Source organism: Vulpes lagopus, chromosome 8, assembly GCF_018345385.1.
Source record: "Vulpes lagopus strain Blue_001 chromosome 8, ASM1834538v1, whole genome shotgun sequence".
NCBI lineage: Eukaryota > Metazoa > Chordata > Mammalia > Carnivora > Canidae > Vulpes > Vulpes lagopus.
Genome location: NC_054831.1, coordinates 58,145,927 through 58,163,250, shown reverse-complemented (window position 1 = coordinate 58,163,250; position 17,324 = coordinate 58,145,927). Strand labels below are relative to the sequence as shown.

Here is a 17,324-nt window from a genome sequence, read left to right as displayed (position 1 = left end):
CAAATGACTATTTTGTAACTGTTGGATGTAAATGTTTATGGAAGGCTGAATTTATCTGAGAGGTGACACACTTTGGGTAGATGATGTCTCTTTGCACTTCCCTTTTAGGATACCCATTACGGTAAGACATGTGGCTCTCCTTTTCCTTGACCTGGCCATCCTATAATGTTAATCCTTATCTGTTAAGCTTTCTGCTTCTTGGCCACGATGGAGATTGTATGTGGGTGATGTCATGCAGTGATTCTGGGCAAAGCCAATGGCTTCAAGTACACCTGGGCAGTTCTGCCACTTAGAAGTAGTGGTAGACCATGCCCAATTAACTTGGCCCTCTGTGTTTCTAGTTTCCCTGTGTATTAAATGGATATGAAAATAAAAATTCTCTTTGTATTTTGAGGATTAAATGAGATAATATGTTAAAAGTCTAAACACAGGAGTGGTAAGAAATGTTAGCTACTCACATTAGTATCACTCAGCTGCTATTGCTGCTGCTATTTTCATAATAACATTTTTAATTTTTATTTTATTTTAATTTTTTAATAATAAATTTATTTTTTATTGGTGTTCAATTTGCCAACATACAAAATAACACTCAGTGCTCATCCTGTCAAGTGCCCCCCTCAGTGCCCCGTCACCCATTCACCCCCAACCCCGCCCTCCTCCCCTTCCACCACCCCTAGTTCATTTCCCAGAGTTAGGAGTCTTTATGTTCTGTCTCCCTTTCTGACATTTCCTACCCATTTCTTCTCCCTTCCCTTCTATTCCCTTTCACTATTATTTATATTCCCCAAAGGAATGAGACCATATAATGTATGTCCTTCTCCAATTGACTCATTTCACTCAGCATAATCCCCTCCAGTTCCATCCACCTCGAAGCAAATGGTGGGTATTTGTCGTTTCTAATGGCTGAGGAATAATCCATTGTATACATAAACCACATCTTCTTTATCCATTCATCTTTCGATGGACACCGAGGCTCCTTCCACAGTTTGGCTATTGTGGACATTGCTGCTATAAACATCGGGGTGCAGGTGTCCTGGCGTTTCATTGCATCTGAATCTTTGGGGTAAATCCCCAACAGTGCAATTGCTGGGTTGTAGGGCAGGTCTATTTTTAACTCTCTTTTTTTTTTTTTTTAAATTTTTATTTTATTTTATTTTTATTTTATTTTATTTTATTTTTTTTTAAATTTTTATTTATTTATGATAGTCACAGAGAGAGAGAGAGAGAGAGAGAGAGAGAGAGAGAGAGGCAGAGATACAGGCAGAGGGAGAAGCAGGCTCTATGCACCGGGAGCCCAATGTGGGATTCGATCCCGGGTCTCCAGGATCGCGCCCTGGGCCAAAGGCAGGCGCCAAACCGCTGCGCCACCCAGGGATCCCTATTTTTAACTCTTTGAGGAACCTCCTCACAGTTTTCCAGAGTGGCTGCACCAGTTCACATTCCCACCAACAGTGCAGGAGGGTTCCCCTTTCTCCGCATCCTCTCCAACATTTGTGGTTTCCTGCGTTGTTAATGTTCCCCATTCTCACTGGTGTGAGGTGGTATCTCATTGTGGTTTTGATTTGTATTTCCCTGATGGCAAGTGATGCGGAGCATTTTCTCATGTGCGTGTTGACCATGTCTATATCTTCTTCTGTGAAGTTTCTGTTCATGTCTTTTGCCCATTTCATGATTGGACTGTTTGTTTCTTTGGTGTTGAGTTTAATAAGTTCTTTATAGATCTTGGAAACTAGCCCTTTAGCTGATACTCCATTTGCAAATATCTTCTCCCATTCTGTAGGTTGTCTTTTAGTTTTGTTGACTGTATCCTTTGCTGTGCAAAAACTTCTTATCTTGATGAAGTCCCAATAGTTCATTTTTGCTTTTGTTTCCTTTGCCTTCGTGGATGTATCTTGCAAGAAGTTATTGTGGCCAAGTTCAAAAAGGGTGTTGCCTGTGTTCTCCTCTAGGATTTTGATGGAATCTTGTCTCACATTTCGGTCTTTCGTCCATTTTGAGTTTATCTTTGTGTATGGTGCAAGAGAGTGGTCTAGTTTCATTCTTCTGCATGTGGATGTCCAATTTTCCCAGCACCGTTTATTGAAGAGACTGTCTTTCTTCCAATGGATAGTTTTTCCTCCTTTATCGAATATTAGTTGACCATAAAGTTCAGGGTCCACTTCTGGATTCTCTATTCTGTTCCATTGATCTATGTGTCTATTTTTGTGCCAGTACCACACTGTCTTGATGACCCCAGCTTCGTAGTACAATCTGAAATCTGGCATTGTGATTCTCCCCAGGTATGGTTTTCTTTTTTAAAATTCCCCTGGCTATTCGGGGTCTTTTCTGATTCCACACAAATCTTAAAATAATTTGTTCTAACTCTCTGAAGAAAGTCCATGGTATTTTGATAGGGATTGCATTAAACGTGCAAATTGCCCTGGGTAACATTGACATTTTCACAATATTAATTCTGCCAATCCATGAGCATGGAATATTTTTCCATCTCTTTGTGTTTTCCTCAATTTCTTTCAGAAGTGTTCTAGAGTTTTTAGGGTATAGATCCTTTACGTCTTTAGTTAGGTTTATTCCTAGGTATCTTATGCTTTTGGGTGCAATCGTAAATGGGATTGACTCCTTAATTTCTCTTTCTTCAGTCTCATTGTTAGTGTATAGAAATGCCACTGACTTCTGGGCATTGATTTTGTAACCTGCCACACTGCCAAATTGCTGTATGAGTTCTAGCAATCTTGGGGTGGAGGCTTTTGGGTTTTCTATGTAGAGTATCATGTCATCAGTGAAGAGGGAGAGTTTGACTTTTCCTTGTCAGTTTGAATGCTTTTAATGTCTTTTTGTTGTCTGATTGCTGAGGCGAGGACTTCCAGTACTATGTTGAATAGCAGTGGTGAGAGTGGACATCCCTGTCTTGTTCCTGATCTTAGGGGAATAGCTCCCAGTGCTTCCCTATTGAGAATGATATTTGCTGTGGGCTTTTTGTAGATGGCTTTTAAGATCTTGAGGAATGTTCCCTCTATCCCTACACTCTGAAGAGTTTTGATCAGGAATGGATGCTGTATTTTGTCAAATGCTTTCTCTGCATCTAATGAGAGGATCATATGGTTCTTGGTTTTTCTCTTGCTGATATGATGAATCACATTGATTGTTTTATGAGTATTGAACCAGCCTTGTGTCCCGGGGATAAATCCTAATGGTCATGGTGAAGAATTTTCTTAATGTATTGTTGGGTCCTATTGGCTAGTATCTTGTTGAGAATTTTTGCATCCATGTTCATCAGGGATATTGGTCTGTAATTCTCCTTTTTGGTGGGGTCTTTGTCTGGTTTCGGAATTAAGGTGATGCTGGCCTCGTAGAACGAATTTGGAAGTACTCCATCTCTTTCTATCTTTCCAAACAGCTTTAGTAGAATAGGTATGATTTCTTCTTTAAACGTTTGATAGAATTCCCCTGGGAAGCCATCTGGCCCTGGACTCTTGTGTCTTGGGAGGTTTTTGATGACTGCTTCAATTTCCTCCCTGGTTATTGGCCTGTTAAGGTTTTCTATTTCTTCCTGTTCTAGTTTTGGTAGTTTGTGGCTTTCCAGGAATGCGTCCATTTTTCTAGATTGCCTAAGTTATTGGCGTACAGCTGTTCATAATATGTTTTTAAAATCGTTTGTATTTCCTTGGTGTTGGTGGTGATCTCTCCTTTCTCATTCATGATTTTATTAATTTGAGTCTTCTCTCTCTTCTTTTTAATAAGGCTGGCTAATGGTTTATCTATGTTATTAATTCTTTCAAAGAATCAACTCCTGGTTCTGTTGATCTGTTCCACAGTTCTTCTGGTCTTGATTTCGTTGAGCTCTGCTCGAATCTTTATTAACTCTGTTCTTCTGCTCGGTGTAGGATCTATTTGCTGTTTTTTCTCTAGTTCCTATAGGTGTAAGGTTCGCTTTTGTATTTGAGTTCTTTCCAGGTTTTGAATGGATGCTTGTATTGCGATGTATTTCCCCCTCAGGACTGCTTTTGCTGCATCCCAAAGATTTTGAACGGTTGTATCTTCATTCTCATTAGTTTCCATGACTCTTTTTAATTCTTCCTTAATTTCCTGGTTGACCCTTTCATGTTTTAGCAGAATGGTCCTTAACCTCCACGTGTTTGAGGTCCTTCCAAACTTCTTGTTGTGATTTAGTTCTAATTTCAAGGCATTATGGTCTGAGAATATGCAGGGGACGATCCCAGTCTCTTGGTATCGATTCAGACCCGATTTGTGACCCAGTATGTGGTCTATTCTGGAGAAAGTTCCATGTGCACTTGAGAAGAATGTGTATTCAGTTGAGTTTGGATGTAAAGTTCTGTAGATATCTGTGAAATCCATCTGGCCCAGTGTATCATTTAATGCTCTCGTTTCTTTGGAGATGTTGTGCTTAGAAGACCTATCGAGTATAGAAAGAGCTAGATTGAAGTCACCAAGTATAAGTGTATTATTATCTAAATATGTCTTAACTTTGGTTATTAATTGATTTAAATATTTTGGCGCTCCCACATTCGGGGCATATATATTGAGGATTGTTAAGTCCTCTTGTTGGATAGATTCTTTGGGTATGAGATAGTGTCCCTCTTCATCTCTCACTACAGTCTTCGGGGTAAATTTTAGTTTATCTGATATAAGGATGGCTACCCCTGCTTTCTTTTGAGGACCATTTTAATGGTAAATGGTTCTCCAACCTTTTATTTTCAGGTTGTAGGTGTCCTTCTGTCTAAAATGAGTCTCTTGTAGACAGCAAATAGATGGGTCCTGCTTTTTTATCCAGTCTGACACCCTGCACCTTTTGATGGGGTCATTAAGCCCGTTCACGTTCAGAGTTACTATTGAAAGATATGAGTTTAGTGTCATCATGATATCTATTCAGTCCTTGTTTTTGTGGATTGTTCCACTGGACTTCTTCTTAAAGGGGAATTTTAAGAGTCCCCCTTAAAATTTCTTGCAGAGCTGGTTTGGAGGTCACATATTCTTTCAGTTCCTGCCTGTCATGGAAGCTCTTTATCTCTCCTTCTATTCTGAATGAGAGCCTTGCTGGATAAAGTGTTCTGGGTTGCATGTTTTTCTCATTTAGGACCCTGAATATATCCTGCCAGCCCTTTCTGGCCTGCCAGGTCTCTGTGGAGAGGTCTGCTGTTACCCTAATACTCTTCCCCATAAAAGTCAGGGTTTTCTTGTCTCTTGCTGCTTTAAGGATCTTTTCTTTATCTTTGGAATTTGCAAGCTTCACTATTAAATGTCGAGGTGTTGAACGGTTTTTATTGATTTTAGGGGGTTATCTCTCTATCTCCAGGATCTGAACGCCTGTTTCCCTTCCCAGATTAGGAATGTTTTCAGCTATGATTTGTTCAAATACATATTCTGGCCCTCTGGCCCTTTCGACGCCCTCAGGAACCCCAATTAAACATAGGTTTTTCTTCCCCAAGCTGTCATTTATTTCCCTTAATCTATCCTCATGGTCTTTTAATAATTTGTCTTTTTTCTTCAGTTTCCCTCTTTGCCATCAACTTGTCTTCTATGTCACTCACTTGTTCTTCCACCTGGTTAACCCTCCTCGTTAGGACTTCTAGTTTGGATTGCATCTCATTCAATTGATTTTTAATTTCTGCCTGATTAGATCTAAATTCTGCAGTCATGAAGTCTCTTGAGTCCTTTATGCTTTTTTCTAGAGCCACCAGTAGCTGTATAATAGTGCTTCTGAATTGGCTTTCTGACATTGAATTGTAATCCAGATTTTGTAACTCTGTGGGAGAGAGGACTGTTTCTGATTCTTTCTTTTGAGGTGAGGTTTTCCTTCTTGTCATTTTGCTCGTGCAGAGTGGCCAAAAACAAGTTGTATTGGGAAAAGGAGAAAAAGAGAGGAGAGAAAGAAGGAAATAAAAGAGAAAAAGAAAAAAAAAAGGAAGAAAAGAAGAAAAAGAGAAAGAATGGGAAAAAAAGGGTGGGGGAAGCAAAGAGAAATCAAAAAGAAAAAAGAAAAAAAAACACGGGGGAGTATCTTCTGATTCTGTATACTTTAAGTCCCTTGACTTCCCCTGGAACTTGTCCCTCTAGCTGGTCTTCTGGGGGAGGGGCCTGCTGTGCTAATTTCCAGGTGTTAGCTCTTGGGGGAGCTGCTCTGCCCCTGCCTGGTGCAGGGCTCAGTGGGGGTTGTTCACCCCGTGAGGCCCCAGGAGGAACAACCGCCGTGGCGGGGGCAGCTCTGCAGCCCTGGAGTCAGCTCCCGCAGTAGCTCCAGGGTCTCCGTCTGCAGGGCCTGGAGGCTCCGGGGCGGGGCCGCTGATCTGCTCAGCTCGGGGCAGGAGCGTCCTCGCTGTCCTGGGCCCTCCCGGCCTCTGCCTGTCCCCGGGGAGGCCGGATCCTGGGCTGTGTCCCAGCGCCCTGTGCTCCGGAGCCTGCGCTGTTGGATTCGCGCTCCCGCCCCGCAGCCCCCTCCACGGAGCCGCCGCCCGAGCCCCTCCGAGCTGCTCCGGGTCCCGCCGAGCGCTGCAGCCCTTAGCGAGCTCGGGGTGCTCTCCCGGGGCGCAGGTGCCTGTTAGTGTCCCAGGGAGCCCGAGGGCATCCCCACCCTCCTGGGTCCTGCTCTAACTCCCTGTGAGCCCCTTTCCCCTGGGAAGGTTGGTGCAGCTCCTGCTCCTGCTCCTCCGGGACGGGGCTCTCCTGTCCTGGGGACACTCGCCCCGGCCTCAGCCCGGCTCCGCGCGGGGCCCCTCCCCCGTGGAGGCCTTTTGTGTCTTTATTTCTTTTTCCCTCTTCCTACCTTGATAGAAGCGCGAACTCTTCTCACTGTAGCGTTCCAGCTGGTCTCTCTTTAAATCTCAGGCCGAATTCATAGATTTTCAGGATGATTTGAAGGTTATCTAGGTAAGTTGGTGGGGACAGATGACTTGGGGACCCTACTCTTCCGTCCTCTTGCCCCTCCTTCTATCACATTTTTTAAATACGAGTTTTGTGTTATGACTCTTCTAATTGATGTAAACGGATTCCCTTTCTTGGTTTTAACATCGAATATTTTTATAGTAAAATGGGAAGACAGAGCAGAAAAACTAACAAATACTTTAAGGTAAAAGTAAAGAGAATTTGAGGATATTTAGAAGAGATTTATACTCAGCTCATGGATAGCTTTGTGGTATCAGTGATGTAATAGAATTTAAGAAATGTATATTGACATTTAATTAAATATCAGAAGATGTATTTTTGATTCTCTTTTTATTCTTTTGGAGCAAGGCTGTGTGAATCTGCTGAAATATCCAGAATTCAGTGCTTGTGTGAGTTTTTTTTCTGTGGAGAATATTCATGGCTTTATTATCGTAACAGAGTGGTCTAAAACCAGTATGTCACACAATTCTTGGCACATACTCAGCCCGGGATATGAAAGAATGTAAATGAAACAAGTGATGAACCATAGCCTTCTGAGCAGGTGCAAAATTGTTTAATCAGGAGTGAAGGTTGTGGTACTATGAGGAAACCAGAGGCCAGAGGGGTCAGGGATTGCAAGAACATGAACTGGCTCTTATTTGGCATTAATCTACTATTTCCTAAACTCAGCCTCTTTCTAACATACTTTTGGCCTGAGAGAATAATGAGATCTGGATCATGTAGTGTTGAAAAGTGGAAAGACCATGACATGGGTAATTGGTATCATTCTTTGAACTAAAGTATAAGCCATAATCTCTTTCTCTCTTTTTGTAGGCTGTGGAAAAACCTTATTTTCTGGGTTTAAGCACAGGGATTAGGTTAGGGAATGATGCCCAGAGAACTTGTTGTACTTTAGCTACTTGTATTAACTTCTCTACACTTTTCAAAGGGATTGCAAAATAGATATAGTAAGGTATATTAATTCAGCATATATTTATCGGGGCACCTTTTATGCAGGAGCAAAAGATTAATTAAATAGACCCTTTCACAAGAAAATCAAGAACTATTTATGGAATCCTTATCTGTTAAGCCTATTATTGTAAAGATGAATTTATCTGGTTAGTGCCACTTGAACAAATATATGCATGTCTATTCAAGTCATCAGTGGACTAAAAATTAACTTTATTCACATTTTAAAATATTTATCCCTTGTTATTAAAATTATTTTAGTATTGGTGTGAAATAACTAGATCCTACTTGTTCAAATATGTATTGATGTAACCTTTCTGAGATTGTTTTAATATGCCTCCTTTATAACATTTAAATATTACTTCATGATACTTTCCCAGTTTCTGTGAAACCGTGTTGCCTTGAGTTTACTTAACATTCTTTTGTCAGTTCTTCTCAAATATCTTTAAAAGTGGAATTGAAGGCCAGGAAGAGAAACCTGCAATCTCAGCTTTATTCAGGTTAAGGTCCTGATTTTTGTACATGCTCCACATTTAGACTGGGGTTCTTAACTAGACTCATGGCTACAACTACCACCTACATGCTGTCATTGTTCACTTATATTTCTTTATTTTTTTAATTTTTTTTTTCACTTATATTTCTTTAGCCGTGAACTCCCCTTTGCATGACAACCTCCCATTTCCAGTTGTCCACTGGGAATTGGGTACTGAATATACAATAGTTTCATCTGAAAATGAAGGCATCATTCTTTCTCCAAAATTCTTTTCCTTGTGCTTGCTCTCTGCCCAGCCACCCAAGCCACAAACCTAGACATTTTGGGTTGATCCCCTCCTTCATAGGAGGGGAAGAGCTGTGTTTATCCTTCTAGTCCTTCATAGTCCTTGAAACCTGCAGAGTAAGTGCAAATTAAACTGGTATGCATTCAAGGATGTCCTACAGTTTTCAGGATGAAAGTTCATACAATTTAACTTAATCCAGGTGCCCTTCATCTTCCTCTGTTGGCAACCTCAGTCTCTTGAAGCTCTCTCAAATAATAATAATAGCTGACATTTATTGACTACTTGCTATTTGTGGGAGCTGTTGTGTGTGCAATTTGTCAGGATTAAGTAAGAAAGGCAACAACCCTATTGGGACTGAGACCCGACCCGGAGTGTTGGACCTGCCCTGGATCATACACCTGCTGAATCACCTCTCTGAGCCTCACTCATTTTGGGGAACCAGTTCAAGACTGGCAGCCTCATGGTAACGGAATGAGTGGAGTGCTCAGCAAACACCAGCATAAACGGGACTCTGCTTCCACTGTTCTGGGTCACATACGGGGTCCATTCTTGTGTGTGGGAAGTAAGTGAAAGGAAAGCAAGAGGCTTTGGCTATCCTCAGAATATACTTTCATAAAAATTGAGGTTTCCAAACTCTTTGAACTCGGCTACCTACATCCATTAGATGGTACTAGATTTTAAAAGATTTGCATTACATTTCAGTATTAAAGCTATTTGTGGATTGGAGAAAATGTTTAACTTGCTATTTCTTTTATCTGTCAAATATGAGGTAGAAAGGATTGACATACAATTAGTATTTATTCTGTGTTCACTTAAAAAAAAACATTGCTAAAACAGGTTATACTAATGAAGAGTTGTTATAAAGAATTTTATTATTTAGTTACTTTTTGAATAAACCTGCCAGTTGATTAAAATGAGCCTAATTTAATCAGCATTGTGTTGCATACTGAAGATAATTTAGGCTAATGTCAAGGACACCTTTATCTCTCCTTTGTAGAAGGTATTGAAATAATGAGTGTAGCAAAAAGGAGTCAGAAAATGTTTGAAGTGTTTCATCTCTGCCTCTGGGTGGGTATTTAAAAATCACACTTATCCTTTTTGCTTGCAAATTAATCTGAAAGGCATTTTGTAATGTAACATTATCATTATATTTTACAAAACAAATTCATTGAACTTTGATCTTTTGCTAATATTGGCTTGTGGTTGTCAGAATGAGTAGTGACTTTTTATTATGTATCAGTGTAAACTGAACTTTCATTCAGAACTTTGAGTGAACAGAATAGTGGGATTTTTATGCACCTTCATTGGAAAAGAAATCAGTGTTAAACAGCAACTCCCATTTTTTCTTGCTTGCTTTTCTTCATGCCCTTTTTTTCCCTACATCCCTTTCACTCCCCAGTCTTAATAGAGTCCTCTGAATTCCTTTCTTCTTTTACAGCAGTTAAACTGTCCTTTTTCTGATGATGCTCTTAGATGGCAGCTAAGGTATCAGTCGGGGTCTGGTTCAAATCCTGAAGTAGCAGTTAAGGGATTTCTAACTCCCTAGTGAGTTTCCTATACAAATGCCAAGTTGCCTTGGAAACAAGGCTAGTTATTTGAGTTGGAAATATTATCTTGTCTTTAAATGCCAGAGGGGATAATTTGCTTACCTCTCTTGCCTTCTCTCTAGGTCTAACATTGTGTTAAGATGTTTTCTGCCTAAGTACTTCCTAGTACTGATTGATTGACTGGAGCCACAGCCAAGTTTTCTTTTTCCTACTTTTAATTTTAAACATGATTTGAAAAATTTAGAACTAAGGAAGTGATCCTTCAAATTTCTATTTTAGGATGGGAAATTTTCCATTACTGATTGCCAAAAAAATAAAGTATTATATATAGTTCACCAGATTTGACTGGCAAGAAATTTTTGTGATGAGTCATTTGTCATATGTTCAACAATGGAATCAGTGACGGCTTGATTAGGCAAAGTATGTGATTGTCTAAGTTCTGTGAGTTGGTGTTACTTGATGAAAAGACTGACTTTGGCTGATTGCCCCTCTGGGCCTGCAAACACCTGGTATAGACTCCCAACACTCCAGTGCTCTATGGTACAAGTTGGTAGGGGAAGGGTACAGTTGCAGCCAGAGGCTTACATTGGAGTATACCTTTTCTCTGATGTAGTAAACATCTGTATCTTGCTAGTTGTATGGTGGGAGGAGGAGCTGGGGGTGGTGTGGGCTTTTTGAGGCAAGGTTTTCATGTCAGTGGAATAGGCCCTAGCTTAATTTACCTGGTGTGTGGAGGAGCTAAACTAAAAGACACCTTCCTAATCAAAGGGCTCAGCCTTGCTTTGGTGGACTCACCAAATGGAGGCAAAATCCGGGTGCACAGAAGAGCAGGGCATGAGCTTTTTAAGACTTCATGATCCTGCACAGTGTAATTATGATGCTGTGTTTCTGGGCTGAGGGATCACATTGGCAGCTTCTCATCCTTTAGCTCCCTGGGTCAGGAGTTGGGGGGATCTGAGCATGGTGACAGACTTGGGAACCAAGGGGGCAATGGCACGCCTTTGTGGGACAAAGGTCATTGTGCTCAGTAAATAAAGCTCAAGTAACATCATGATTGATGCTGTGGGTGTTACAGTTCAGAGCAAGACATTGAAACGCTATGTGTGTATGGCTTTGGCTTGTCTCATTATGCCCTATTTCCTCCATGATGTTAGACTTTGATCAATAAAACTTTTTTTTTTTTTTAAAATTTAGATCCCCAATTTCTGGAATATGGCATTCATAGAAGTTTACTCTTGAGGGAGTCTGTCATTTCCCATTCATTAATGCAGCTATTCCTGAATATTTTTCCTGAATAGCTATTTGTGAATCAATATGTTGTACATACTAATAGTGAAGCATTAAATTGTCTACAGATTAAAGCACCTTGTTGTTGATTCTTATTTCCACATCTTACTCACTTTTAGGAGATATGTGTTGGAAGGTTGGCAGAGCGGCAAGGTAGGGAAGGCATCATAGACGAGGGGCCACTGCTTCTAAAATCTTAAGCTGTGGAGATCGAAGTTGGGGTGGATTTGTAGTTGCTTCTCATGGTACAGTGGAGGGCAAGGACTTCCTAGCTTCCAGGCCATTCCTGGCATAGCCAGTAGGAAAAGTGGCTAGCTTTTAGTGTGCTCATGTCATTTTAGAGTTAATTTCTAAGCTTTGGGTCTTTTTTTCCCCTCCTGTCAGACAAAATATACTTAATTCTTGAAATGCTGATGAAGTACAGAATTAATCTAGTGAATGTAGCATTTAAAGTTTTTTAATGGCAAGCTTGAGATTGTCCTGTAGTGAGTTAGTTTGCATTGATATAACTTGTATTACTACTATTATAGAACATCCTTGGCTCAAATATATTCTTTTACTATTGTTCTGCTTATTCATCCAGTAAAACAGTAGGTCTTTTTAAATGAGTTTTTTAATGAACCATGATGGCAAGTAAGGCTCAGAGAATGACTAAGGATCTAGTAGTGTCTCTATGTCATTAAAATAAGTTCAGTCATCAGAAAGCTACAGATTAATTCAGTAGTTTTCCCCATGTCTATATAATAGTTATTATATCATTACATTTGATTCTGAGGATCACATTGCTTCTTTCCCAATTTTAACTACTGTCATCTCTTTGAGAGAAAGCTGCGTGTGTTCATGATAAACATCATAAGAAATGCCACTTCCTCCAATTTGGAGTCAGCCTATCTATGTGTGATTAGCCAATATCAGAGTTATTTTGCTCTGTCTTACTGTGCAGTCATACTTTTTGTTAACACTTAAACGGTAGTGTAATGTAATTGTAACTTTATGGAAGGGTACAAATGGAACAGTGACACTTGGTGATGGGGATGGGAGGGAGAGGGTTTACATTATATCTGACAAGTGGGTCAGCTAGCTTATGGCTATGGTATTTGGATATTTTCATTGTGGTTTGTAGTTGATATACTGAAGGCTGTTAGTTGAACATTATTCTTAAATTGGGAATCTAAATAGTTTGAAGGCTCAGTGGGTGATCGAGTGTATCGTCCTGAGGGACAGAAGAATTAAATCCCAGCTTGGAAATGTAAGCTGGGGAGTGTCCTAGCTGAATATGTTTCACTGTGATTTCCAGATGAAGCATAATACGTTTTTAGGTATGTGTCATTTTCTTAAAGGATGCTATTGGCTCTTGTGAGACAGGTGACCCTTGACTATTGATAGGTAGGGGTGTGTGATGGTGTTGGTCTCATTGGTTGTTCAGGTAGCACTGGGCCATGTCTTGCCCTCCTCTACAAGATATGTTGTTTGAAATGGCACTATTAAATATTTATCTCGGGATGCCTGGGTGGCTCAGCGGTTGGGCATCTGCCTTTGGCTCAGGGCATGATCTCAGAGTTCTGGGGTTGAGTTCCATATTGGGCTTCCTGCGTGGAGCCTGCTTCTCCCTCTGCCTAGGTCTCTGCCCCCCCCCCCTCTGTCTTTCATGAATAAATAAGTAAAATCTTTAAATAATCTTATTAGATTCCCTTCTTACGTGTAGATTACGCACTATGCTAACCCATATAATCATGGTACTACCTGTTAATTTTCCTTTTATAGATATGCTATAGTTTGTTAAGTATGCTTTATGGGAGACAACTGTAATTGAAAGGTTTTTGTTCCTTGTTTTTTTTAAGAAATGGATGAATTCAGGAACCCATGTGCTTGATGTACTTTAACATGTTTTAAAAAGTATATCCCTGAGTGAAAGGGAGGAAAAAGTGAAGTTACTGGTATGTGTGATCCTAACTGTAGAAATTCACAGATTGACCTGTGAGGGAAAATAGGCAGTTATGGAACATGAGAGTTTAGAGTCATATGTTTTGGAACAGTATCCCTTCAGTCATAAAATACATGTGCCTTTAACCACTTGATTTTTCTTACTAGTTTTTAGAAACTTATTGTACTGTGCTATAGCCCTCACATTTACACTGCATTTTCTTTTTGTCTCATTTATTCTTTGAGGCACATTTGCCCATGAAATCTTCCTGCCATTGCTCAGAGGTATGTGTTGCATGATGCCCTCATTATTTCAGGGCATGATTATCATCATCATCATCATCATCATCATCATCATCATCATCCTATTGTGTCAGGAAGCACGTTAAGAAATGTGGCAAACACAAATAACTCCCCACTGAAGGCACAATCAAGTGCATTGTCTCTTTTGTGTTTCTTGCTGATTTTGTTTTGATTTTATAAACCAATTGATTCAGTGGAGTCTAGCTTACTCACTGAGGCCACTTATGTTCCATAGGTGAAGAGAGTCTCCCAAGCATCTTCAAGTTCCTTGTGGCTTTTAGTATTTTTCCACATGCTTTGGACCTTCTCCAGGGCTACCAAGAGGGCTGCCTTTCTAAAGAATTACAAGTCTTTATTTCAGACGGTTTGGTATATTAATGTTGAGCATGCAGAGGACATTCTTGAGACCCATTAAAATCAGCTTCCTCTGGATGTGTCCAGCCTGTGTAGGAAAGAAATCAACCGAGAAGATGATTCAAGGGCTGTGGCCATGCCATGGTTTCTGAAGCTGTGTGGGGTCTGAGCTAGAGGGTCTTCAGGTCTCACTCAGACAACTACTTAAGTCACCTGCCATTTTCCTTTATGAAAACAGAATCTCCAAGATCTTTTGATTATTTTAAAAAACTCTTCTGATTAAGACTGAGTGATGCTATCACCAGAATAGAATTATTTAAAATTATCTTGGTTTCCCTCAGATATATTCAGAAAATTTTAGGTCTTGGTGTTAAAGTTATGTTAATTTGGTAAGGTGGATTATTACCTTTAGTTAATCAAGAATGAACAGAATCCTATTCAAAGACTCATAGATGATTATAGTGTGCAGCTTCCCAGGGCTTGCGCTGTCAATATGTTAGATGTTCCAGAGGTAGGAGGTTTGGGAGAAAAAGGGTCTTTGAAGTTGGATAGATTTGATTTCTAGTACTCAGATTCATTCTGTACTTACTTATAGTTAAATTCTGGTCATATTAATCTTGGAGTCTTAGTTTTCTTTTTTCTGAGATGAAATATAAAGTCTGCTCCATTTTTGTGTGAGGAGTTAAGGAGAAGATGTAAAACCCCTGCAAGAGAAGTTCATTTTGTGGTTATTGTGATGTTCAATTTTCTAGCAGGGCTTTTCCCTTTCCTTTTCCTTTTCGTTTCATTTTTTCGTTTCCTTTCTTTTCCTTTCCTTTCCTTTTTTTTGGGTAAAGATTTATTTATTGGGTTGCCTGGGTGGCTCAGTCAGTTAAGTGTCTGACTTCGGCTCAGGTCATGATCTTAGGAGTCCTGGGATGAACCCAGAGTCAGGCTTGGCCACTCAGCAGGCAGTCTGCTTCTCAGTTCCCTCTCCCTCTGCCAAGTAAATAAATAAGATATTAGATGAAGGATTTATTTATTTGAGAGAGAGAGAGAGCACACACGTGAGCAGGGGAGGGGCAGAGAGAGATAGGGAATCCTGAAGCAGACACTCCACTGAGTTTGAAGCCTGATCTGGATTTGATCCCAGGACCTTTAGATTATGACTTGAGCTGAAATCAAGAGTTGGTTGCTTAACCGACTGAGCCACTCAGATGCCCCTGTCAAGACTTCTCCTTTCCTCTTCTTGTTCCCCACCCTGCACCTCTCCCCCCTGCCCCACCCCTTATCCTTGGTGTATGGAAGAGTTTTGGCCTCAGTCTTCAGTTACTCTTGAAACTGGTCCTCAAATTTACAAAAGTGTGTATCACCCAGCACAATGTAACTTAATACTAGCTAATGGTAAATGTGTACTTGTGTTCTGAAAGGATATATCTTATCTCTTTGTCACAGCAGCTCTAGGAGGGTAGGCAGTGCTGCTCTATTATTGCCTACTAGTGCCATAACAAGTTACTACAAATTCTTGGCTTAAAGTCTCACAGATTTGTTAATTTACAGTTCTGTAGATACAAGTCTGACAGGAGCCTCACTGGGCTCAAATCAAGGTGGAAGCAGAGCTCTGATCCTTTCTGGAGGTTCTAGGTCAGAATCCATTTCTTTGCTTTCCAGAGGCCCCTTACATTCCTTGGCTCCTGACTTCCTTTCTTCATTTTCAAAGCCAGCAATGTAGCATCTCTAACCATTGTCAAATTCTCCCTGACCACAGTTGGGAAAGGTTCTCCACTTTTCCAGATTTGTGTAATTAGATGCCCCCTCCCCAGGACAATTCAGGATAATCTCTCTAGTGTAAGGTCTTTAATCTGAGTCATAGTTTTAAATTCCTTTTGCCATGGAAGGTTAACATCCACGGGTCTTGGGGTTTAGGCATAGACCCCTTGTGGGTCTATGATTCTGCCTACCACAGCCACCATTCACTGTTTCACGATGAGGACTGTAAGGCTGAGACAGCCTCTACGAGAGGCCAGTGGATTTACCAACACCCATTGACAGAGTTAGATCAGAGCTATTTTTGGATGGAGAGCTGTTTGATTCTGAATCCTATGCTCTTAGACGCTTTGCTACATACAGCTCTGTGCTCTCAGCACATAATTTTACCCATAAAAGGGGCTACCTACTATCCCAGTGGTTTATAAGTGTTTGCATGTGCTGTTTTAAAAACAGGTTGAAGAAAAGAATATGTTTCAAAGAGTTAAGATGATTTGTCCTGAGGTAGGTGAGGAATGTATGGCCAAGTTTGGAGTTTATTTGAATGTGGGTTTATCCTAAATTGTGGGTGTTATCCTAAGTTCAGCATGCCTGTTCTCATGGAGATTTGTTGTATGAATGGATCAGAAGAGAGATTAAGTCATAACTATTGAAAGTAAAAATGAACTTTCAAAGATGATCTACTTCATGGACAGTGGAGAAGATTCCATCTGTTAAAATATGAATATGAGTCATGTTTCACAAATTTAAAAGCAGACATTTCCTTTATTTTTGAAGGGCATGATAGAGATTTTTAATATGTGATTTTTTTTTTTTTTGTGAAGGTCTGGTTTTCTTTTGCTGTGCTACTATGTGCATTCTTGTAGAGTAGATTTTCTAAAATTATATACCCTTCCCAATTTAACACAAAATTACTTCATATCTGCACCTGACACTTAAATTTTGGTTTAAAAGAAAGCTGTGGAAATTGTATGTTATTGGCATATTGCAAATCACCAACTGTGATTCTGCCACTGAAATTCAAACAGCATTTGTTCGTGACACAGTCCAGATTTCATAATACTTGTGTTTTCTAAAAAATGCTGGAGATAATTATTGAAACTAATATACATGTGTAAGTTCTTCCATGTGTGGCATTTCTATACTTGTTCTTTGTAATTTGCAATCTCCATTCTCATTTTGCAGAAAGGACTAGATTCTTGAGAGAACACCCCATTGTAAAAAGCTAATAACAAAACTTGACTTTCATTTGCTTCCAATTAAACACTGAATGTCAGAACTTAGTATCTTCAAAGTGCATATTAAACCATGCACCTTGTGAGAAGTCTGATGATACTAAAATCAAGTATGGAAATTCAAAATCTCAGTGAAGAGCTTGAGATGGATATTGATAGTTTATCAGGGTTACCAGGGCACCTTGACCTTTAGTTTCATTTCCCAATTTGAAAATTGCCAATTGGATGTTCCTGGATGGATGAGCATTCAGGGGGCAGGATTATTAGATGTTGGCCTACGGGCCAAATTTGGTCCATTGCCTGCT

At 40.1% G+C, this 17,324-nt stretch overlaps 1 protein-coding gene across 16 annotated transcripts in view; it reads left to right on the top strand.

Moving 5' to 3' along the window:
• The window catches only part of PARD3 (par-3 family cell polarity regulator), a 658,827-nt gene that overhangs the window by 249,068 nt on the left and 392,435 nt on the right, over window positions 1–17,324 (top strand). Inside the window, exon 1 of one of the 16 annotated variants that reach the window (XM_041765039.1) lies at window positions 16,170–16,288. The exons of the other annotated variants lie outside the window; for them this stretch is intronic. Within the exon in view, the coding sequence (XP_041620973.1) occupies window positions 16,256–16,288 (33 nt within the window). The 5' untranslated portion in view covers window positions 16,170–16,255. Of the gene's footprint in view, window positions 1–16,169; window positions 16,289–17,324 lie in introns of those variants that run through there. 16 annotated transcript variants of the gene reach the window in all.